Consider the following 25,722-nt stretch of genomic DNA (forward strand, 5'->3'; position numbering starts at 1 on the left):
GCAGACAGATGGCCGTATAACTCGTGTGATGATGACATCGCAGTGGACGGACTTGCCTGACCTGAGCGTGACAGCATCCGGTCAGGAGAGCCGATGGACCCGTGCTGGGCTGAAGTCCGACTCATAATGGCCGTGTCCCGATGTCTGCTCCATGCTCTGGAGACTGTGGTGGGAGACGCTGGGATCCTCCTTGTCACACCACATATAAATGCTTCATCCTGGAGGAGCGAGTCCATCCTGAATGGGCGGCAGGTGCCCTCTCATTAGGGCATTAGGAAAACACAAAACTAGAGAAGAATCGGAAGGACAAAAGAACCATCTGTGGCCGCCATCTGCCAAACCATTTCCTTTTTGAGGTTCGTCCTGCGCGTCCTCTCCGGTCTTCTGCTGTCACTCAGGTGACTGATTCTCCATCGCATAGGATGATCACAGACCCTTATAATTATTAGAAAAGCCAATAGGACCGCCATGTATATCTCAGATTCCACTGTTCTAATCTATCTCGGATTCCTTTCCAATTTTTTTTTTTATCTAAATTTTTTTTCACCACTTAAAAAAACAAAAAAAAAAAAACCTACAAATTTAGCATCACTGTATTTGTCCTGGTGTGGAGAATCCTATTGTCCTGAATCTCTTTTTTTTTTTTTTTTTTTTTTTTTTTAATCTATACACAATACAAGGAATGAATTAAAATCCAAACCCAAAAAACAATGGCAGGGTTGCATGGAATTTTTTTTTTTCTTTAGTACATCATAATGGTGTAATATAAAGCGGCTATTCCAATAAAAATTATAAATTAAAACACAAAAATAGAACTTTGCCAAGTCGTTAAGGGGTTAAAATAAATTTCAGATTTTTTTTTTTTTCCCTCACTTTTTGTTGTTTTTGAATTGACATCCCATGAAATGGCCGAGCCTGCAGCGTTATGTGTGAACACGGCACTTTAATCTCGTGCTTCTGAATTCTTCTGTCTTCTTCTCATCCAGGGCACGTTTCATAGCCAGCAGGCTTTGGAATATGGAACTAGGTTAGTTGGAGGGGTTTCACCTGGCAAAGGCGGCAGTGCCCACCTCGGTCTACCGGTCTTCAACTCCGTGGCAGAGGTAAGTGTCCTAAGTGACTGCATGTGAGTAGGGGGCAACAGGCGGTAAGTCGTAGGGATCAGAGGGGTCACCAGATGTCAGACCACCGCCGATCCTGACCTTATGGCATATCCATGTTGGTAATAAGGTACCCTCAGGAGTCTCACAGGGGCTTCCTAGTCACGAGTGATGGCTTTCTATCCCCACCGCACTGCAGGGGGCTTAGTGGTTTAGGTTCTTGTAAATTGGTCAAACACAAATTTTATGTTTCATCTGTCAGTGACTAATCTGTCTACAGGGGTGGGCAGAAACCAGAAAAATGATGGACCCCTAAAATATAACTTCTAATTATAAAGTTAGAACCAATAACCTCAACAGTCCATGTTTCATCAGATACAGATATATATGAACAATAAGTATGATAAGGGTCTTATGTAGGGAAAGGTCAAGTTACAATGTGTATGGACTAATAAGCCCCAGAGAGAATCCATCCTGTTTCCGGCCTAACAGTAGAGGTTGCCCCCTTAGTTTGTACGGGGTGATGCCCCCACTCGTCGGCGGGTTTCCCTTATGACCCTACGCCACTCTTAACATACAATGTGATACAGACATTAGTCCCAAAAACCACCCTGACAGCATGTGAAATAAATGTATGGCCGAAGGTCCACAGGAGGGAGTAAGATGGCCTCCCACCACAAAAGCCGGTGTGTAAGGCAAAGAGTAGTGTCAAGGTAAAGGGGAGCTATAAGTCACCGATATCATCCCTTCCACCTTTGATAGGATGGCAAATTGTGCATGGTACAATGACCACAGTTCTCTTTCTGCACATAGTGCCCTCACTATCAATATAGGGGAGGATAGGTTTTTAAAAATATTCCTAACATCAGTCTTTAAAGAAAAACCAAAACATCATAACCCGATATCTGCTGCTTCATGTATTGTAATCTCTAGAGAAATCATCAAGATGAGTATCTGATCACCTAACCTGAGGTCCACCAGAACAGTAGCAGAAGCACAAATCTCCATAAAAGATCCTATATGTGCCAGTGACCGATATCCATGCCCAACACGTTTTCACCCCTATAGGTTGTAGGGGTTCATCAGGGGATCATAAACGCCCCATCAGGATCATGTGTGCTGGTTCAGGCACCGTACCGCCCACCTTTATATGCCATGTAGAGGTCACACATCTATCGCAGGCAGAGGTGTGGAACGCTGGGCGCTCTCCACCACGCGGCGTGCACCGGAAGTGACGTCACCGGGCGCCAGATCCGAGGATTGCGTTCCATGGCTGCCACTTACCGGACGTGATGTGTTACATAAACCCCGCGCACCAGAAATGGCGTGCCACAGGCAGAGATGGACAATTCATTTTCCCGAGGAGCCACATGAGAGATTGTGACTGTTGTGGAGGCCGAACACATAGGCTGAAAGTAATTCTACTCAATATTTACATATTTATAATTATTAATATAAAATAATGATATCCCTTAATATTGAGCAGAGTTAAGTATGCTTTGGCTGTCTCTGTCTCCGGGCCGGACTGGAGTTTGCCCCACCGGTCCGCAGACACAGCCATGGCGCCTACATGAATGTGGCACTGTTCTTCATTACACAGTGTCTATATTTGGAAAATATCTCATACCCCCACCATAGACCTGCAGGGGCTTTCCGCTTCCTGAAAACCCATTTTCACACGTGCAGTTGGTTTATGTATTGTCTTTTTTTTTTTTAAACTTTGCTTTACTCCCGCTCCTGGGGTCCATCGCCGGGTCTGCACCGCTGCTACTGGTGTCTGCAGCGCTGTCGACATGGTTTCAGTCGGGCAGCCCAATGGTTTTGCTCAAGTTTACGACATGAGCCGCTCAGCTCTATTTTTGGCTACAGCGCTGTCAACATGACATCAGCGCTGCAGACAATCACAGACACCGGGAGCAGCGGCGGAGACACAGCAGTGGCCCCAGGGAGGGTGAGAAAAGAACATGTATATTATATGAATTTTCGCGGACAACCTGGGAATTAAACAATCACCTCCAATATTAAATTCACCAATGAAGTCGTAATTAATTTGATAATTATAACTTGTATCACCTGTACTTAGCTCCATCTTATACTCTGAAATTTATTTTTTTTTATGTTCCACTAATACAAAAATAAGTTATGGGAATCTCGCTTGCAAATCCATTTAATGATGGTGTAATTTTGTTTTTGATTCAGGCCAAAGCAGCCACCGGTGCCAGCGCCTCTGTTATTTATGTGCCACCGCCCTTTGCTGCTGCTGCCATCCACGAATCTATTGATGCGGAGATGCCGCTGGTAGTCTGTATTACTGAAGGAATCCCCCAGCAAGACATGGTACAGGTCAAGCACCGACTTCTCCGCCAGCCCACCACCCGACTGATCGGACCCAACTGTCCTGGAGTCATCAATGTGAGTTATTGGGGAAACCTTGTAGAACAGATGGCCTATGTATGATTGCTGGGGTTCTTCACCAATTGCAGTAAACCCTATGGTCCATGTTGTAGCGGTGCTGAATGTGTCTCGGCCTGTGGATGTGGCACCAGGCATTCCCCGAATGACTGGTCAACCCTTGATGGTCAAGAAGTCTGAAATGTTGCACTTGTTTCCTATAACTTCTTCTTTTTTTATGTAAGAGTTTAGTTTTTCACTTATGATTTTTACTTTTATTTTGTTTTCTAGCCTGGAGAATGTAAAATTGGTATCATGCCAGGACATATCCATAAGAAAGGAAGAATCGGTGAGTAAATAACCGGCAAGTGTGTGTAGCGCTGTCTGAATCTTACATGAAGAATTGTGGCAGGGAAGGATGTGAATAACTGCAGTCTGTACAGTGCTACGGAGCATGCAGGAGCTATAAGTTCCCTATATAAATCCTTATACACAACTATGTAGAGGCCACGTGGCTCAAAATTGATTTTTACCCCGTTTTCACACAAAAATGCAATACTAATTTAATTATTTGCTGTCCACCCATCATTTTAGTATGGGTCAGTCTTCATATGACTCTGAAAATCATGGACTGTCGTGGCAGAGTCTGGAGCAAGGAAATGTCATGGGTATGCCCGAAGCTGCAGACAATTGCACTGCATCTAGCTGCAGGTCTCTGCGTTTGGATTTGCAGTCACCTTCTTAACCCTTCTGACTCTGACCCCGTGGCTACCATTCTCCAGCGCTAATTGACAGACCTGGACCTTGGTGTTTATAGACTCCTAGCCTGCTGCTGGGAATCGCCGGTGATATTTCCATTTTCCTGTTGGGGCTTAGAGCTATAGCAGTCGGCTATCTTCCTCTTTGGTGTTGCTGGAGGATGTCTGTGTTACATCTGAGTCTATTCAAGAGAAATGTTCCCCTTGTTTGTCTATCCCAGCTTTCCCTACCTTTAGTGGTAGAGAGGATTGACTAGTGCATACCCTGTCCTTCCCTAAGCAGGGCTTATTGTCATGGTCAGGCAGGGATTAGGTTCCTGCTCGGCGATGGGTATAGAACCTATATAGGGACATTTAGGGCAGAGAGGGTGACTTTAGATCTGCCTAGGGGTCTCCACTCCCCCTTTCCCTAGTGTTGGGCTCCCTTTCCCTCATCCCTTCGTGTTGCGCTTAGTCTTTCCTACACTGTGCATGAGAAGAGCGTGCTGGCATATGGGTCATTCCATGTCAAGTGAACCAATGATTTTTACCTCTATATTTTTAATTCTTTTGAGATTTTGTTATTTGGTAATAATGTGTCAGAGAATGCAAAATGTGAAGAAAAAAAAATTCTAGAACTTTTTTTTTTTTTTTTTTTTAAATGATTTTCAAAGTTCAGAAAAAGTGCAAATTTCGGTGTAGCCTGCCTTTACATTTCTCCTCATAACTCAGGCTAGAAAAAAGATAGAGAAACAAAATAAACACCATTCTACTCAGAACTGTACAGGCTTTCACCAGATATGTCACAAGAGTATCTTGGATAATATTTTAGCCATGCAAACACAAACGCTAAATCTTAAAACGCATTTCTGAAAAAAGCATTTAATTTCAAAATGTCAGAAACCGTATATGTGCTTGCTATGCTCCTAGCCACATCTGTCCCAAAATACAAGTTGGGATCGTGATGGGATCATATTTAAAAAAAATAAAACTATTACAGTTTCAGTTCGAAAATCTCCAATTGAGATCTGTTCAGCCTGTGGTCTAAGGGTATGTGCACACGTTGCGTTTTTTTTTTTTTTCACTATAAAAAAGCGATAAAAAGCGCATACATATGCATCCTATCATTTAGAATGCATTCTGCAATTTTTGTGCACATGATGCGGGGTTTTTTTTCGCGAAAAAAAAAATGCATCGCGGTAAAAAAAAGCAGCATATTCATTAGATTTGCGGATTTTTTTTGCGTTTTCCCCGCTATTTAATGCATTGGGAAAAAGAGCGCAAAAAAACACATGTGGATTTCTGGCAGAAATGTCCGTTTTTTTTTGGTCAGGAAATTTCTGCAAGAAATCCTGACGTGTGCCTCAAGTGTGGAGTCTATATTTACCAAATAATCCATGATTTTTAGATATTACTGTATTAGGCTACGTTCACAACGCAAATATGAACGCATGCACAAACGCTGCGTTTTGGGACGCATGCGTCACTTTTTGCATGGTTTTGGGTGCAGGAAAAACTGCATCATGCAGCGTTCCCTGCGCCCTGACGCATGCACTGCAGCGACGCATGCGTCGCAAAACGCAAATGCAACGCATGTCCATGCGCCCCCATGTTAAATATAGGGGCGCATGGCACGGGCGTCGCCGCGGCTGCGCCCGACGCAGCCGGGAGCGGCGCAAATGTGAACGTAGCCTTATTTTATTATGTTACAGAGTATTGGGCTATGTGCACACGTTCAGGATTTCTTGCAGAAAATTCCTGAGAAAAACCTGAAATTTTCTGCAAGAAATCTGCGTGCTTTTTTTTTTGTGCGTTTTTTTTTTTTTTCCGGACATTTCCCAATGCATTTTATAGTGGGAAATCCACTCAAATCCCGCAAAATTAATTAACGTGCTGCGTTTTTTTACTGCGATGCGTTTTTTTCACGGAAAAAAAAATGCATCATGTCCACAAAACATGCGGAATTCATTCTAAATGATTCGATGCTTATTGTATGCTTTTTTTTTTTGCGGTTTTATAGCGTTTTTATCACGGAAAAAAACGCAAAAAATCAGCAACGTGTGCACACAGCCTTAGGAGCAGGCGAGGAAAGAGGAGAAGCTTTGTTAGGGCTGAGAATGACCTGGGGTAGACCGTGAATGCAGAGCGGATGACGGGGCGGCAGCTCGAGCCTCCAGAGGCCGTATTCCCACCAAATCTTATCACCCAGGCAACTCCTCAAATGGAGGGAGAAAAATATTGTTATCATCCAGTTCCTGTATTGTACAAACCAGGACTACGAAGAGGAGGAGGAGAGTTTGTGAAAACCTCGGGAACAGGAAGCAGAAAGGGGACTCGGCAATACCGGACTGTCATCCCATGTAGTGAATCAGGAATAAAAACAAGGGTTTCTTCATTCAGCAAAGACAGTGACGTCCATGACGTGGTAGAAGGCGGCACAAGATCGGCAATGGATGGCATAACTGGTGATGTGACCTGTGAATATGATCGGCGCTGGTGGCGGCTACTGGACTCTCCAAAGATTGTGAAAATGAAGACGTAGAAAGGACTTTTCTGCACCTTCTGGTCCTTTGTGTATCCAAGAAAACCAGACATTGTAAAAGTTCCAAAAATCAGATATTAACTCGGGTGGAGCCGAGCACCATGACCGGCCGCACATACTCTGCGACAGAAAAGGAAACGGCCATTGCTAGTAAACGCTTATGGACAAGATGACATTTCACCCACTAGAAGGGGCACATTGATGATAAAAGGCCAGTGTAAAAACCTACTATTTTTTTTTTTTTAATAAAACAAGGATTTACGGTAACTCCTGTACTATTCTTCTTAAACACTTCATAAATGACATGTTTAGCGATATAATAGAAATAATAGAAAAAAAAATTGTTACAAGTATAAATAGGTCGTAAAGATATTGGTTCTTTTAATCTTTAACATATAATTAGGATGAGACTGTATTTGGAGAATCACACTCGAGGATGTGATCCCCTTTTTTTCTTTTGGCTTGTTCAATGCATTCAGGTTGAAAATGCTGAACAAGTTGCGTTATGATGATTCAGATGGATTTATTCTGGCACTTTGGGATTTGTTTTTTAGTGTTTCTTAATTGTTGCATATAAACGTTGAATTCAAGAAGTTGTAATTTGAAATGAAAAAGGGAAGAAACTCGCACAAACATAATCAGATGATTCAAGGCTTAAAAAAAAAAAAATGTTAAATTGTCTAATGTTAAAAAAAACAGACAATGTGATTTTCTGGATTTTTTTTCTCAGTTTGTCTCCCATAGTTGAGGTCTACCTATGATGTAAATTACAGACGCCTTTCATCTTTTTAAGTGGTGGAACTTGAACTATTGCTGACTGACTAAATACTTTTTTGCCCCACTGTATGTTTTCAATATTTTAAAGCATACGCTTTTTTTCACAATTGCGCATCAAAATATTGAATTTGATTTCTCCAAAGCAAAATGATAAAGCACCATAGTCTTGTGACATATCAAATGAAAGCCGGTACCGTTCTGAGAAAAATGATGCCTCTCCCAACTCTTTATCTTAATTCTAGCCCGAGATGTGATAAAAAATGTAAAGCCATATCAGGCCGAAATCCACGCTTTTTCAAAACTTTACAAATCTGTAAAAAAAAAAAATTAACTGATGAAGAAAAAAATTCTAAACTTTTAATTTGTAATTCACTAAAGTTTTAGTTCATAAAAACAAAAAATAATCTAAAGACGTCCGGTCAAAAAAATATTCATATTTGGATCACTTGATATGGAATGACCCGTAGGGGAGCAGGGAGCGTGCTGGCGTAGGGGAGCAGGGAGCGTGCTGGAGCAGGGAGCGTGGTGGCGTAGGGGAGCAGGGAGCGTGGTGGCGTAGGGGAGCAGGGAGCGTGGTGGCGTAGGGGAGCAGGGAGCGTGGTGGCGTAGGGGAGCAGGGAGCGTGCTGGCGTAGGGGAGCAGGGAGCGTGCTGGAGCAGGGAGCGTGGTGGCGTAGGGGAGCAGAGAGCGTGGTGGCGTAGGGGAGCAGGGAGCGTGGTGGCGTAGGGGAGCAGGGAGCGTGGTGGCGTAGGGGAGCAGGGAGCGTGGTGGCGTAGGGGAGCAGGGAGTGTGCTGGCGTATCTAGATAGAGGTGAAATCTATAACGCAAAAAATAAAATTTAATGTTATATTGAGAGCTATCTGACTCCTCAGAGATGTGCATGCTAGCTCCAGCTGAGCGTGCACGTGTGGTAAGTGGCTTCCCCCAAGGCCTCCATGCCTCAGCTGAAGCTTGCAGCTTGTTCTCTTCCTGCGGATAGCCATAGTTCCTGTGCCGTCCCCCCACCCTCTGACATACCAGTATTTATGACCCCCGCACCCTATGTGGCTTGTAAAACGTGGCGGCAAAGTGCTTACCAGTCAGTACCAGTTAAGTAGAGGAGAATATTGAACGTTATATTTGGAGATGGGAGGAATAGTGTAGACATGCCAGAGTAGTGGGGTTCCCCTTTACAGGTCCTTCTCAAAAAATTAGCATATAGTGTTAAATTTCATTATTTACCATAATGTAATGATTACAATTAAACTTTCATATATTATAGATTCATTATCCACCAACTGAAATTTGTCAGGTCTTTTATTGTTTTAATACTGATGATTTTGGCATACAACTCCTGATAACCCAAAAAACCTGTCTCAATAAATTAGCATATCAAGAAAAGGTTCTCTAAACGACCTATTACCCTAATCTTCTGAATCAACTAATTAACTCTAAACACATGCAAAAGATACCTGAGGCTTTTATAAACTCCCTGCCTGGTTCATTACTCAAAACCCCCATCATGGGTAAGACTAGCGACCTGACAGATGTCAAGAAGGCCATCATTGACACCCTCAAGCAAGAGGGTAAGGGTCCCGTCGCACTACAACATTTCGATCGCTACGACGGTACGATTCGTGACGTTCCAGCGATATCATTACGATATCGCTGTGTCTGACACGCAGCAGCGATCAGGGATCCTGCTGAGAATCGTACGTCGTAGCAGATCGTATGGAACTTTCTTTCATCGCTGGATCTCCCGCTGTCATCGCTAGATCGGTGTGTGTGACACCGATCTAGCGATGCGATCCAGCGATGCGTTCGCTTGTAACCAGGGTAAACATCGGGTAACTAAGCGCAGGACCGCGCTTAGTTACCCGATGTTTACCCTGGTTACAAGCGTTAAACTAAAAAAAAACAAACAGCACATACTTACATTCTGGTGTCCGTCAGGTCCCTTGCCGTCTGCTTCCCGCACTGTGACTGCCGGCCGTAAAGTGAAAGCAGAGCACAGCGGCTGTGCTTTCACTTTCACTTTACGGCCGGCAGTCTGTGAGTGCGGGAAGCAGAGGGAAGCAGACTGCAAGGGACCTGACGGACACCAGAATGTAAGTATGTGCTGTTTGTTTTTTTTTAGTTTAACGCTTGTAACCAGGGTAAACATCGGGTAACTAAGCGCGGTCCTGCGCTTAGTTACCCGATGTTTACCCTGGTTACCCAGGGACATCGGCATCGTTGGTCGCTGGAGAGCTGTCTGTGTGACAGCTCCCCAGCGACCACACTACGATTTACCTACGATCACGGCCAGGTCATATCGCTGGTCGTGATCGTAGGTAAATCGTATAGTGTGACGGTACCCTAAGACCCAGAAAGAAATTTCTCAACAAATAGGCTGTTCCCAGAGTGCTGTATCAAGGCACCTCAATGGTAAGTCTGTTGGAAGGAAACAATGTGGCAGAAAACGCTGTACAACGAGAAGAGGAGACCGGACCCTGAGGAAGATTGTGGAGAAGGACCGATTCCAGACCTTGGGGAACCTGAGGAAGCAGTGGACTGAGTCTGGTGTGGAAACATCCAGAGCCACCGTGCACAGGCGTGTGCAGGAAATGGGCTACAGGTGCCGCATTCCCCAGGTAAAGCCACTTTTGAACCATAAACAGCGGCAGAGGCGCCTGACCTGGGCTACAGAGAAGCAGCACTGGACTGTTGCTAAGTGGTCCCAAGTACTTTTTTCTGATGAAAGCAAATTTTGCATGTCATTCGGAAATCAAGGTGCCAGAGTCTGGAGGAAGACTGGGGAGAAGGAAATGCCAAAATGCCTGAAGTCCAGTGTCAAGTACCCACAGTCATTGATGGTGTGGGGTGCCATGTCAGCTGCTGGTGTTGGTCCACTGTGTTTCATCAAGGGCAGGGTCAATGCAGCTAGCTATCAGGAGATTTTGGAGCACTTCATGCTTCCATCGGCTGAAATGCTTTATGGAGATGAAGATTTCATTTTTCAGCACGACCTGGCACCTGCTCACAGTGCCAAAACCACTGGTAAATGGTTTACTGACCATGGTATTACTGTGCTCAATTGGCCTGCCAACTCTCCTGACCTGAACCCCATAGAGAATCTGTGGGATATTGTGAAGAGAAAGTTGAGAGACGCAAGACCCAACACTCTGGATGAGCTTAAGGCCGCTATTGAAGCATCCTGGGCCTCCATAACATCTCAGCAGTGTCACAGGCTGATTGCCTCCATGCCACGCCGCATTGAAGCAGTCATTTCTGCCAAAGGATTCCCGACCAAGTATTGAGTGCATAACTGAACATTATTATTTGTTGGTTTTTTTGTTTGATATTAAAAAACACTTTTATTTGATTGGATGGGTAAAATATGCTAATTTATTGAGACAGGTTTTTTGGGTTATCAGGAGTTGTATGCCAAAATCATCAGTATTAAAACAATAAAAGACCTGACAAATTTCAGTTGGTGGATAATGAATCTATAATATATGAAAGTTTAATTGTAATCATTACATTATGGTAAATAATGAAATTTAACACTATATGCTAATTTTTTGAGAAGGACCTGTATATTCCACCGCTGTGTAAGAGTCGGCTCGGCTGGAGAGAAATGTGCGGAGACGAGCCTCGGTATATTTATGGCCTGCAGGGAAGGCTTCTTAATGTGCGGAGGTTCTTCATCTGAAGGTAAGGTCCTTTTTATGGGACTATTCTTTTCTCTCTCAGCAGTCATCTCCTCTTCTCGCTCTGTTTTTTAATTTCACTGTACAGTGGGGATAAACAAGAGGGATGGCGGCCATTTACGGAGGATATTATTTACCGCACAGCCTCCCGCTATTTGCTATGCCTTTCTTCTAAGACATCCATTATGATCTTCATATATATTCAGTGCAAGTCCGGGCAGTAAAAAGATGAATTAGACGGGACTCCTGAGCCTCTGGCGGCAATAATACAGCACATATACATTTTCTGGATGCTCGCTCCGAGCGACTGGGTGCATGGACAACAAAGACCTGGAGACCGAAGCTTAATCTTTTAAAGGGGAAGTCCCAAATTCGGACATTTCACCTATCAAAAAAAAGAAATAAAAAAAATCACCAGCAGTGCAATGGAAGGCGCTCTCTTCTCACTGCTGCAATTTGCGGTTACCTTGTTGGTAACAGGGATCAATGGACTCCCATCCTACAAATCGGTGAGGATTACAGAGTCTGATTGTACAGGGTGGGCCATTTATATGGATACACCTGGGTGGGCCATGTATATGGATGAACCTAAATAAAACGGGAATGGTTGGTGATATCAACTTCCTGTTTGTGGCACATTAGTATATGGGAGGGGGGAAAACTTTTCAAGATGGTTGGTGACCATGGTGGACATTTTTGAAGTCGGCCATTTTGCATTGCATCTTTATAAATGTCCCACCCAGGTGCCTCCATAGAAATTGCCCACCCTGTATATTAATAAATTGTGTATTCTATATGAGTCCATCTCTTGCTATAAACTGCCCTCCCACAGCGCACAATCTACCCAATCAGTTGAATGGTTACTGTGTAATACCTCATTTTTCCTGCGGAGGTGCTGCAGGGAGATTTGAACGCTTGCTGCCGTGTTTTCTCATATTTCTCAGCGGGGAGACCGTCTCTGAGCAGCTTTTTGTGAAGCAACTCTTCTAAGAAGTTAGGATTATGCCAAGTCAACAACCCCTTTCCAAAGCATCACCTGGCCTATTTCTGTAATTTAATGAGAGCCATCTTGTCCCAAACGCTTCTGTGCTAAAATAACCTAGTTAGCATCTGATGTACATTAGGAAGGACTAGTCCTTGGGACGCTGTTTCACCCCGGACTAGTCTGCTTCAGATATTGGGAGTGATTTCATCTCGGAAGCGGCATCACCCATCTTCACTGCACTCGTCCAGGTAGTCGCGGTGGTAACAATCCAAATAATACATTATTATTGGGGAGGACACTGCTCACATCCAGTGGGACGTGATTACGGTATCTGAGGCAGACAACCAGGGCGAACCGAGGCTCCACGGGACTAGTCCTACCTAAGTGGGATGTGCCAGTCGTTGTTGTTTTAGCACGGAAGTGAACGTTCGTTGCAGGAAGAGGGCTATGTAACCAAATGGTGGCAGGTTTGGGGGGCTTAAGGAGACCTGAAAAGTTCCTGGGAATCCACTGTGATTAAGAACTTCCCAATCTTAACTCTTTAGATGCTGCAGTAAAAAACAAAACACTGCACATACAAGATGTTGGCAAACGGAAGAGGTTCACATTGTGACGTAAATGTTAGTCGTTTTGTGGGCGGCCCAGGGGTGGATGCATTCTGCATCGTGTCCTAGATACCACACTTAGGCACGTGAGCAGCTCTCCTGATTCTGGAGGAATGCTGCTCACTTCCCGACCAGAGTTTTCCTGTCTGGCAGAGAATGGTTGTAAAAGTCACAACTGAAGCCAAGGCACGGGATTTTCTCAAGTTTGAAAGTTATTCTCTATCCATGTGATGAGTGTTAACGCTCCGAATTCTGGGACCCACACCGATCCCGGTGCCTTGAATTGAGAGATGGTCGATCGTGCACTCTGCTGCTCCATTCGTTGCTCTCGCCTGGTCTTCAGTGCGCCCATGGGAATGAATGGGATGGCCGTGCACATCATGGTCGACCATCTCTCAATGCACATGGTCGGACCCCCCCCCAGTTATCAAAAAATATCTCCTTCACAGTGGATAGGAGATGCCTCCAAACATTTGTGGCAACATGTTTGGAAGTTGTGTGGTTGTGGACCTCCTACCCAGTTGTAAGTGCAGGGTCAGCCTTCTCTTAGCCATCTTTCGCCCCTCGATTTCCCTTTAAGCCATCCTCTATGGTAAGTAGAAAGATGGGTTCTCTATAGCAGCTGCTGACTGTGTCTGTCCCATCACTATCATGTATGGAGCAGGATCTGGATGATTTTCCCTGGCGACCTCTCTTCTCCAGCTCCGATCCCAGCGAAATAATTCCGTGTATTCAGCATCCAAACAAATGAGGCAGATTTTCATGTGATACTAAAATACAACCCCATTAAAATGCACAGAAACGTTCCTCATATAAATGGCTGCTGTACACGTGCGAGTAGACTGATGTTACCGTGTTAATAAACCGCCGCCGCCTGTCTCTTGTGTGTTGTTTCGCTGCAATCACCGGTATCAAGAAATAAAACGAACGGCCGGGAAGAGCCCTTGACTAAATCAGTTTTGTTCTTGAAGCTAGTAATTAGATTTTGGACTGACTTTTTTTTTCTTTTTCTTTTTTTTTAATATTCTATTTTTTATTTTTTTTTTGCTTTCACGCTGGTTTTATACCTAATGTAAGCGTTAGGCATAGACATGCGGAGAAGATGAATATTAGTATTCTGCACGTCCCTGCGCCGAGGATACTACCAATAAACCGAAAATTGAAAAATCAAATAGGAATGCAATTACATTTTGTAGATATATATTTTTTGTGCGCTCATAAAGAGCTAGTTTAATGGCAGAGTCACACCGCTTCCCTCAATTTGGAGCCGAATAAAAAGGGTATTGTAAAAAAAAAAAATCTGCAGGAAGAACGTGCCTAGGGCTGAGAAGTAGTAAGGGGCTATGGTGGAGAAAGGAGAGGGCCATAATGGATTACTGCTGTCACATTGGCGAGGATAATGGACCCAACCAAAGGAACTCCTAACCAGTAGTATTTGGTGCATAGAATAATTTTTTAATTTGGTTATTACATTGTAAAACTAGTTAAAACCGTTTCCAAAGACCTTACTGATTATCCTATGGCGAAACAGAGAGAGGCTACAAAAGGAAGCCTTGAATGTTTAACCCAAACTGCTAATGCCAAGCCATTTGGATTTCTCTAGAGGGAACGCACTAGATCATAGGTCCTGTGATTTCAGCAGCCTCGGTGGTCTTTACGATATCAACTGAAAGTAATTGGGGATTTTCTGCTTTATGCATTATATGGATCTTGTGTCCCCTTGTAGCTTTTTATGAGATATTGGAGCAAAAGGGAGCATCAAATGAAAAACACAGATGTTGAGACATTGTGTGTAATAAAATATATATTTTTTGTGTATACTATATATTTATAATTTTTTTATTTTACATAATATTTATATCTATCTATCTATATATACTAGATGGTGGCCCGATTCGAACGCATCGGGTATTCTAGAATATGCATGTCCGCGTATATATTGCACAGCCTATGTAGTATATTGCCCAGCCACGTAGTACATTGGCCAGCCACGTAGTGCATTGGCCAGCCACGTAGTATATTGGCCAGCCACGTAGTATACAGCACAGGGCCCCTTGTAGTCCTGGCGACTGTGTGCGGTGCACGCGACAGCTTCCGGTGTCAGGGTTGGTATGAGCGCAGGACCTGTGATGACGTCGCGGTCACATGACCGTGACGTCATGGCAGGTCCTTCTCGCATAGCATCCTTGGCACCGGAACCTGCCGCTTGCACTGCCGAGGACAGGGCTCGACGTTGGAGGGTGAGAATAACGTTTTTTTTTTATTTGTAACATTAGATCTTTTTACTATTGATGCTGCATACGCAGCATCAATAGTAATAAGTTGGTCACACAGGGTTAATAGCGGCGGTAACGGAGTGCGTTACACCGCGGTCCGGTAACGCTGGCATTAACCCTGTGTGAGGGCTGACTGGAGGGGAGTATGGAGTGGGCACTGACTGCGGGGAGGAAGGAGCGGCCACTTTGCCGGCGGACTGTGCCCTTTTACATGTCTCCTCCCCCCCCCCCAAAAAAAAAACAAAAAAACAGGCCAATGTGTGAGCGATGCTTTTGCGCTTCCTTTGTAGCACTGTCGGGTGGTGCTTCAGGTCCTCCATTTCCATATTGTATAAATTATGTGATAACCTAATTACACTGCATTTTTACTATACAGAACTACTGTATGGCCATAAGTTTATTTCTGCAAATAGAAGTGAACTGTAGCTAAGTGAGACTCTGTTATTGAGCTGTAGATTTGTATTTTTTCTCCCTTCACCTCTGTAATTGGCTGTGATGTTTTTGCAGAACGTTGGTACTTTGCGCTGCAGATAACCTCTCTAGTTATGTGATGGAGGCTCCTCATCCACAGGCTGAGCCGTCAGGTAGTGTAGATGGCTTCTAGTCTCGGCCGGACGCCTGTAGTAAGATCACATCAATATCTGTACCATTGAAGAACCATTCCCTGAAAGATTAATGTGTCGGCGTGCGGTTCACAGCTTTTTATTGCCGGTGCGCTGAAATAAACATGAAATCCCTCTTCCATAATGTTCACACAGGGCTTGTGCTTTCCTTCACCCGCAGGTATCGTGTCCAGATCAGGAACTCTGACATATGAAGCCGTGCATCAGACGACGCAGGTTGGGTTGGGACAGTCTCTCTGCATCGGTAGGTCTCGTGAGCTTCATGTCGGGGAGGTCTGACGACTCCATGTAGAGCAATGAGGTGCTAATACAGTAAATTAGAAGAGAGGACGAACATGGGGCAATTTATTGGATGACACCTTAAAAGATACTGTCCAGATCTGAGTATAGTTCTGATATCGGGTTTGTCACCCCCACCAGAGATAATCAAATCGACTTATGGGGGGAGAAAAATTGTTGAAATTCACTGAACCAATTAGTTTCACAGTGCTTGTCCACGACTTCACATCACATGGTATAGCACAGCCAATCAAGAAGAATTCTCATAGCCTGTATAAAAGCCGAGGCAGGAATGCAGCTGCTGCTACGTAATTAATCTGGAAAGTAAGAAGGCGTCACAGCTTGGCCATGAAATAATGAATAAACACTGCAGATAGGGTGTAATTAGAGCTGCCATCCATTTACTTATAGACCTATATGTTGAGGTCACTGTGACAATACTAAGGTGTTTGCATGTAAAGTGCTCAGTACAGTCCTAGGAAACTTCAGAACGTTACACATCTTTTCCAAGCAGTTGGAAAGTTTATGACGGATTGATTCTCAACCATTCTGATTTTTTTGGGGAAGACGATGCTGGAATACTTGGTTATCAAAAGATTCTCTTATTTTTAAACCCCAATGGGTCAGGTGCTACCAGGGTGGATTTGATTTAAATCACGATTTAAATCACTAGTCAGTAAGGCTTGATTTAAATCAGTGATTTAAATCAAAGTTTCTACCTAACTGAATTTGACTCCGCAGAGGTCCCAGCCTCTTCACGGCAAAAATGTTACAACATGAACAGAGTTGAGAAAAAGACCTTAATCCTATTGTTCTACAAACCTATGAATACAGAATCAACCCCTTCAGTGCCAAGTCCAAGAAGTCATCTTCAGTGCCAAGTCCAGGAGTCATCTTCATCACCGCACTTCTCATGATGTTGCCTCATTCGCGCCACCAGGCCTTGCATCTCTTTGTTGCATCGTTTGCATTTTGCAAGCATGCCTGCCTTACCGATAGGCGAAGGAGCTTCATTAAAATATTCCCAAACTGGGTCTCTTTTACGGCCTGCTGCCATTATAAGGAAAGAATGTAATAAACCTCAGATCGTACACACAAACAGATCCAGACTTGTCTGTCTGTGGCTATGCTGCAGTATTGTGCTCAAAGTTTCACTTTCATTTTCTTGTCTGCTTGCCCTTCCTCCTCCTCACACTTAGATTCACATTCTTCTTGTGTTGTGCAGATCTATTCCACTCCAAACAATCAGAAACATATTGTCTAACCTCTTGGACTTGGCACTGAAGGGGTTGATTCTGTATTCATAGGTTTGTAGAACAATAGGATTAAGGTCTTTTTCTCAACTCTGTTCATGTTGTAACATTTTTGCCGTGAAGAAGAGGCTGGGACCTCTGCGGAGTCAAATTCAGTTTTGAGAACTGCGTAAATATAGCGAGCGTCTGTGATAATGTAGGAGAGAAACTGCCCACTAATCCTACAGAAACCTCTGGAAGAGCATGGCATTGTGAATGTTACACATATACAGCCTTTATTCTACTGAGTTAAACAACTCAGCTTTATCTCATGATGGAAGAACCTTTGGATGGTAAAATATTTTCCTCAAAAAGCAGTTTATTGAAAAAAATCCAATTTAAATAAAAAAAAATCCAATTTGAATTAAAAAAATCCAATTTAAATAAAAAAAAATCCGATTTTTTTTTTTTTTTTTATTTTTTAAAAAAAAAACATTGATTTTTATCCACCCTGGGTGCTACCAGGTCTCGGGATGTACAGCGCCTGAACCCCACCGCTCTGCTCACTGTGAAGGCAGTTCTCGGTGACTGCAGCTTAGCAATTATAGAAGTGAGTGTGAGCAGTGCGGCAGTACATGAAATGGTCAATACCTATTCTATGGAAACGGGGCTTTCCACCGCTGTATACTTTGGCTCCTCTGGATAACAGCTAATCAGCAGAGGTGCCCGGTTTTCAACTCAACCTATGTTTTGTACGACCCCTTTTTAATAAGAATGAACAGTAAATGAGTAGGAGCCTTAAATCACTGCAGCCCTTTACTTCCACCCTGATGTTGTGAGCAGATTAAAAAGAGAGAGCGATAAAGTAGCTCAAATGTCCAAATGGGTAATGACAAAACCATTCGTCTGCTAGAAAACGACTCCCTGTGATCACTTCCTAATGTCACCTGTGCTCACTGCAGCTAAGGCTTTTATTTCGGAGAAGTGAGCCCCGTCAGCTGCCACTGTTCCCTAGTTCCTTAGCTCCTTGTAATGTGCAATATCCCTTTAATTCCCTGAAATTCTACTCTCTTGTTTGACTCCTGACAGCAGCTTTGATCCCCCACATTTCATCACATTTACAGTTCTTTAGCCAATTTAGCCGCTCCTTCGTTCCTAATTAAAAGGAAAAAGTACGGCGCATCTCACTCGTCTCCGTAACATCGCGGAAATGAATTGTCTAATGGGAACTAATTTACCCCTCCGATGGAGACGCACGGAAAAAAAAGTGCAAGAAATCACTAAGGAGGTCAAGATGTTTTTTATCTGCTGCAGAACCTCTTTTTTTTTTTTATTATATGGAAGCAGAATTCAAGATGTATGTCTAATTGCATAAAAATTTAGCATTTACCTGACATTTTCCCACCTCCATTGCAAAATTGAACTCGCTGGTCCCCACTGTGTCACGCATTTTCATAGCTCTGCTCACATCTAGTGATGAGCAGATGTGCTCGGATAAGGGGTTACCCAAGCACGATTGTGCGCTATTAGTATTCGAGCACGCCAAAGATACTCTATTAACACATGAGCATGCTCAGATAACACCGTATCCGAGCACACTCACTAATCACGACTCTCGTCCGGTCCTGACCTCCCTGGGAACCTACAAGGCTGTTCACATGTCATCTGATATACCTGGAGGAGGCTGGTCTGACGGGGTGTGATATATCATGCTGATTGACAGCCAGCTCCCCGCTGCCGAACTGCAGAAATGCGACTGTCAGTCGGCACGATGGCTACATTCACAACTCCTCAACAGAGCAGCTCGGAAGAAGAAGAGCTGCTCTGTAGATGTGAAGCACCTGATTCGCTGGCAGGAGTGGTTGGTGACTGCTCGGGTAGAACAAGCAGGTAGTTGCCTCTGTTAGTAAGTACCTGCCTGTTAGTTTTTAGACCCATAATGAAAAAAAAAAAAATGATATATGGATATGCCCTGGACAACCCATTCCCATTTAACCTGTCCCCTCAGAAGTTCCTTTTTTATCCAAAAGCAGTCACGCCCTTTGGTAACCATTTCCACCCTTTGTGATTGTTCCCGGGCATTTGCAGCCCTGTAGTCACTTTCGTTGACTTGCTTTTGAAGGTATCGGCGGAGACCCCTTTAACGGAACAAACTTCATTGACTGCCTCGAGGTTTTCCTAAAAGACCCCAAGACGGAGGGGATCATTCTGATTGGTGAAATTGGTGGAAGTGCTGAGGAAAATGCTGCTGAATATTTGAAAGAACATAATACCGTAAGTGTCGTAGTTCATTTCAGAATAAAGCCTTCTCTTGTGATTTCTCCCACCCTCTTTTTTTATATTGGAAAGTAGGATGTGTTAAGAAAGCAGTGATGAAATATTTGCAATAAATGCATGTAAGAAAACCTTATCCAATATTTGTCTTTTGTTTTGTCTGAATCCGTGTCTCCATGGCAACCGACTACAGATAAACTCTATGTAGTCAGATCCTTAGTCAATTCTTAGTAACTTAAATTCCTTTTTTTTTTTTTCTCTTGTAGCGTCACTACTAGGGTGCTAAATGGCATTTACGACCGCTTTATCCTCTTAGTTAGTTATAGTGATCAGTTAAGTTCCCACTGAGCGAAGGGTTTGGCCAACTTTGACCCCTTTCCGACATTGTGCGTAATAGTATGCCGATATTGGACTCCCTCCCTTTGATGTGGACTTCGGCAGTGAGCCTACATCTTTCCCAGTACAGGTCAGCTGTTTTGAACAGCTGACATGTGCCCGCAATAGCCGCTAGTGGAATCGCAATCCACCTGCGGCTATTAACCAGTTATATGCAGCTGATAGCAGCATTTAACAAGCGCTTCTGGCAATCGCGTCAGAAATATGCTCACCGGTGACCCACGTCACGTGATCGCAGGTCACCGGTGTTGGCATGAAGTCTCCTGGAGACCTCTATAACTCGCCGGATTGCTGTGAGCACCACCCAGTGGCCGGCGCTCATAGCAAGTGAGCAATTCTGCTACATAGAGGCGATCTGATCATCACCTCTATGTAGCAGAGCTGATCGGGTTACGGCAGCTTCTAGTCTCCCATGGGAACTATTGAAGCATGCCAAAAGTGCAGAAAAACAACAAAAATATATAAATATAGTTACTTACCGATAAAGGTATTTCTCTGAGCCCATGACGGCACCACGGAGAGAGGGGATGCGCCCACCAAGGACAGGAAACCTACAGATAAAAAGGCTGTACCTCTCTGTTGTTATATAAATATATATATATATTCGACATTACTCAAAGTCTTAACAGAGATACCGCGTGACTATTTTCATAAGAACTAGCATAACTTTAGTGTGCACACCCACACGTGAAGGGAGGGAATGTACGGGTGCCGTCATGGGCTCAGAGAAATACCGTTATCGGTAAGTAACTATATTTTTCTCTGTCCCCCATGACGGCACCACGGAGAGATTTGCAGAGACTGTACATTAGGGAGGGACCACGGCTTCCAGAACCCTTTTCCCAAAGGTAAGGTCTGAAGAAGAGGCAAGGTCCAACCGATAGTGCCGACCAGGTAGCAGTTCTACATATCCAATCTATTGAGGCACAGGCCCTTTCTGCCCAGGAGGCTGCTTCTGCTCTCGTTGAGTGAGCTCTGATTTTCTCCCGGGCGGGCACTCCACCCTGGGAAGCCCCTCACAGACTGTCTGTTCCACACATGAACTGCAATGTTTTTTTTCCCTTGTAGAGGGAAGATCCTCCCTACAAAGTACACAGATTTTGTGTTTAGTTTTTCTTGAACTTTTCCTCCCCTGAAGAAAAAAAAAAACAAAATATAGGGCCATTAACCACTAGCTTTCACGAAGATCACTCACCACCTGGTGGACCCATCAGTAGCGGTTGGGGATGATCCGTATCTGCAGTTGGATTTTCCCTCACGCCAGATGCTGCGCTGGAGCCTTTGCTGTCATCCCGAGCGTCCTTTGCCAGTTACATCGTGCTGCTGGTGGTGAGAAGCTTGTTTCCCTTTTGTCTGTGGCCGCCTTTTTTGCTGCTGTTGCTGCGGCGGTGATCTGGATTGAGGGGATTTCTCCTGCAGGGCCAGATCACTCGTGGTTCCTGGGGATCGCTGGTCGAGCTCCATTAGAAGCGTCCGTCCAGAGTGCTGCCCCCCTTAACCCCTTCCCGACCCATGACGCCACGTAGGCGTCATGAAAGTCGGTGCCATTCCGACCCATGACGCCTATGTGGCGTCATGGAAAGATCGCGTCCCTGCAGATCGGGTGAAAGGGTTAACTCCCATTTCACCCGATCTGCAGGGACAGGGGGAGTGGTAGTTTAGCCCAGGGGGGGTGGCTTCACCCCCTCGTGGCTACGATCGCTCTGATTGGCTGTTGAAAGTGAAACTGCCAATCAGAGCGATTTGTAATATTTCACCTATTATAACGGGTGAAATATTACAATCCAGCCATGGCCGATGCTGAAATATCATCGGCCATGGCTGGAAATACTAATGTGCCCCCACCCCACCCCACCGATCGCCCCTCCAGCCCCCCGATCTGTCCGGTACACTGCTCCGGCTCCCCTCCGTCCAGTGCTCCGCTCCCCCCCCGTGCTCTTGTCCGCTCCCCCCGTGCTCCAATCACCCCCCCGTGCTCCAATCACCCCCCCTGCACTCCGATCCACCCCCCCCCCCCGGTGCTCCGTTCCACCCCCCCGTGCTCCATTCCAGCCCCCCCGTGCTCCGTTCCACGCCCCCCGTGCTCCGTTCCACCCCTCCCGCGCTCCGATTCACCCCCCCCCCCCGTGGTCCCCCCCCCACCCCATCATACTTACCGGTCCAGCCGGGGTCCCGTCCGTCTTCTCCCTGGGCGCCGCCATCGTTCCAAAGTGCATTTTGATCACTGAGATAGATTATATCTCAGTGATCAAAATAAAAAAAAATAATAAATGACCCCCCCCCCCCCCTTTGTCACCCCCATAGGTAGGGACAATAAAAAAATAAAGAAATTTTTTTTTTCCACTAATGTTGGGGTAGGGGTAGGGGTAGGGTTAGGGCTAGGGTTAGGGTTTCGGTATGTGCACACGTATTCTGGTCCTCTGCGGATTTTTCCGCTGCGGATTTGATAAATCCGCAGTGCTAAACCGCTGCGGATTTATGGCGGATTTACCGCGGTTTTTCTGCGCATTTCACTGCGGTTTTACAACTGCGATTTTCTATTGGAGCAGTTGTAAAACCGCTGCGGAATCCGCACAAAGAAGTGACATGCTGCGGAATGTAAACCGCTGCGTTTCCGTGCAGTTTTTCCGCAGCATGTGTACAGCGATTTTTGTTTCCCGTAGGTTTACATTGAACTGTAAACTCATGGGAAACTGCTGCGGATCCGCAGCGTTTTCCGCAGCGTGTGCACATACCTTTAGAATTAGGCTATGTGCACACGCTGCGGATTGGCCGCTGCGGATCCGCAGCAGAGTTCCATCAGGTTTACAGTACCATGTAAACATATGGAAAGCCAAATCCGCTGTGCCCATGGTGCGGAAAATACCGCGCGGGAACGCTGCGTTGTATTTTCCGCAGCATGTCAATTCTTTGCGCGGATTCAGCAGCGTTTTACACCTGTTCCTCAATAGGAATCCGCAGGTGAAATCCGCACAAAAAACACTGGAAATCCGCGGAAAATCCGCAGGTAAAACGCAGTGCCTTTTACCCGCGGATTTTTCAAAAATGGTGCAGAAATATCTCACACGAATCCGGTAACGTGGGCACCATAGCCTTAGGGTTAGGGTTGGAATTAGGGTTGTGGTTAGGGGTGTGATTAGGGTTATGGCTACAGTTGGGATTAGGGTTAGGGTTGTGATTAGGGTTATGGCTACAGTTGGGATTAGGGTTAGGGGTGTGTTGGGGTTAGTGTTGGAGTTAGAATTGAGGGGTTACCACTGTTTAGGCACATCAGGGGTCTCCAAACGCAACATGGCGCCACCATTGATTCCAGCCAATCTCGTATTCAAAAAGTCAAATGGTGCTCCCTCACTTCCGAGCCCTGACGTGTGCCCAAACAGTGGTTTACCCCCACATATGGGGTACCAGCATACTCAGGACAAACTGCGCAACAATTACTGGGGTCCAATTTCTCCTGTTACCCTTGTGAATCTAAAAAAATGCTTGCTAAAACATAATTTTTGAGGAAAGAAAAATGATTTTTTATTTTCACGGCTCTGCGTTGTAAACGTCTGTGAAGCACTTGGGGGTTCAAAGTGCTCACCACATATCTAGATAAGTTTCTACTGTTTAGGCACACCAGGGGCTCTGCAAACGCAACGTGACACCCGCAGACCATTCCATCAAAGTCTGCATTTCAAAAGTCACTACTTCCCTTCTGAGCCCCGACGTGTGCCCAAACAGTGGTTTACCCCCACTCATGGGGTATCAGCGTACTCAGGAGAAACTGGACAACAAATATTGGGGTCCAATATCTCCTGTAACCCTTGGGAAAATAAAAAATTCTGGGCTAAATAATTATTTTTGAGGAAAAAAAACGTATTTATTATTTTCACGGCTCTGCATTATAAACTTCTATGAAGCACTTGGGGGTTCAAAGTGCTCACCACACATCTAGATAAGTTCCTTTGGGGGTCTAGTTTCCAAAATGGGGTCACTTGTGGGGGGTTTCTACTGTTAAGCCACATCAGGGGCTCTGCAAACGCAACGTGACGCCCACAGAGCATTCCATCAAAGTCTGCATTTCAAAACGTCACTACTTCACTTCCGAGCCCCGGCATGTGCCCAAACAGTGATTTACCCCCACATATGGGGTATCAGCGTACTCAGGAGAAACTGGACAACAACTTTTGGGGTCAAATTTCTCCTGTTACCCTTGGGAAAATAAAAAATTGCAGGCTAAAAGATCATTTTTGAGAAAATAATTTTTTTTTTTTTTTTTCATGGCTCTGCGTTATAAACTTCTGTGAAGCACTTGGGGGTTCAAAGTCCTCACCACACATCTAGATTAGTTCCTTTGGGGGTCTAGTTTCCAAAATGGTGTCATTTCTGGGGGATCTCCAATGTTTAGGCACACAGGGGCTCTCCAAACGTGACATGGTGTCCGCTAATGATTGGAGCTAATTTTCCATTTAAAAAGCCAAATGGCGTGCCATCCCTTCCGAGCCCTGCCGTGCGCCCAAACAGTGGTTTACCCCCACATATTGGGTATCTGCATACTCAGGACAAACAGGACAACAATATTTGGGGTCCAATTTCTCCTATTATCCTTGGCAAAATAGGAAATTCCAGGCTAAAAAATCATTTTTGAGGAAAGAAAAATTATTTTTTATTTTCATGGCTCTGCGTTATAAACTTCTGTGAAGCACCTGGGGGTTTAAAGTGCTCAATATGCATCTAGATAAGTTCCTTGGGGGGTCTAGTTTCCAAAATGGGGTCACTTGTGGGGGAGCTCCAATGTTTAGGCACACAGGGGCTCTCCAAACGCGACATGGTGTCCGCTAACAATTGGAGCTAATTTTCCATTCAAAAAGTCAAATGGCGCGCCTTCCCTTCCAAGCCCTGCCGAGTGCCCAAACAGTGGTTTACCCCCACATATGAGGTATCGGCGTACTCGGGAGAAATTGCCCAACAAATTTTATGATCCATTTTACCCTACTGCCCATGTGAAAATGAAAAAATTGAGGCGAAAAGAATTTTTTTGTGAAAAAAAAGTACTTTTTCATTTTTACAGATCAATTTGTGAAGCACCTGAGGGTTTAAAGTGCTCACTATGCATCTAGATAAGCCATATAGACCCCTCAAACTGACTTCAAATGTGAGGTGGTCCCTAAAAAAAATGGTTTTGTAAATTTCGTTGTAAAAATGACAAATCGCTGGTCAAATTTTAACCCTTATAACTTCCTAACAAAAAAAATTTTGTTTCCTAAATTGTGCTGATGTAAAGTACACATGAGGGAAATGTTATTTATTAACTATTTTGTGTCACATAACTCTGGTTTAACAGAATAAAAATTCAAAATGTGAAAATTGCGAAATTTTCAAAATTTTCGCCAAATTTCCGTTTTTATCACAAATAAACGCAGAATTTATTGACCTAAATTTACCACTAACATGAAGCCCAATATGTCACGAAAAAACAATCTCAGAACCGCTAGGATCCGTTGAAGCGTTCCTGAGTTATTACCTCATAAAGGGACACTGGTCAGAATTGCAAAAAACTGCAAGGTCTTTAAGGTCAAAATAGGCTGGGTCATGAAGGGGTTAATATGCAATAACGGGCAATAAAAAGACCGTGTCTGCACCAAAATGGTATAATTAAAAATTTCAGCTCGGCACGCAAAAAATAAGCCCTCACCCAACCCGAGGTCACGAAAAATGGAGACGCTACGGGTATTGGAACATGGTGCAATTTTTTTTCAAAACTTAGATGATAAATAACCTAGACATGTTTGATGTCTATGACCTCGTAATGACCTGGAGAATCACAATGGGAGGTCAGTTTTAGCATTTG

At 44.5% G+C, this 25,722-nt stretch overlaps 1 protein-coding gene across 1 annotated transcript in view; it reads left to right on the plus strand.

Annotated features, from left to right (window-relative positions):
• SUCLG1 (succinate-CoA ligase GDP/ADP-forming subunit alpha) overlaps positions 1–25,722 on the plus strand; it is a 45,701-nt gene that overhangs the window by 14,405 nt on the left and 5,574 nt on the right. Inside the window, exons 3-7 of the mRNA XM_069744972.1 lie at positions 987–1,103; positions 3,300–3,512; positions 3,783–3,840; positions 15,869–15,952; positions 19,342–19,493. Of these exons, the coding sequence (XP_069601073.1) occupies positions 987–1,103; positions 3,300–3,512; positions 3,783–3,840; positions 15,869–15,952; positions 19,342–19,493 (624 nt within the window). The remainder of the gene's footprint in view (positions 1–986; positions 1,104–3,299; positions 3,513–3,782; positions 3,841–15,868; positions 15,953–19,341; positions 19,494–25,722) is intronic.

The sequence above is a fragment of the Ranitomeya imitator genome, chromosome 1 (assembly GCF_032444005.1).
Source record: "Ranitomeya imitator isolate aRanImi1 chromosome 1, aRanImi1.pri, whole genome shotgun sequence".
NCBI lineage: Eukaryota > Metazoa > Chordata > Amphibia > Anura > Dendrobatidae > Ranitomeya > Ranitomeya imitator.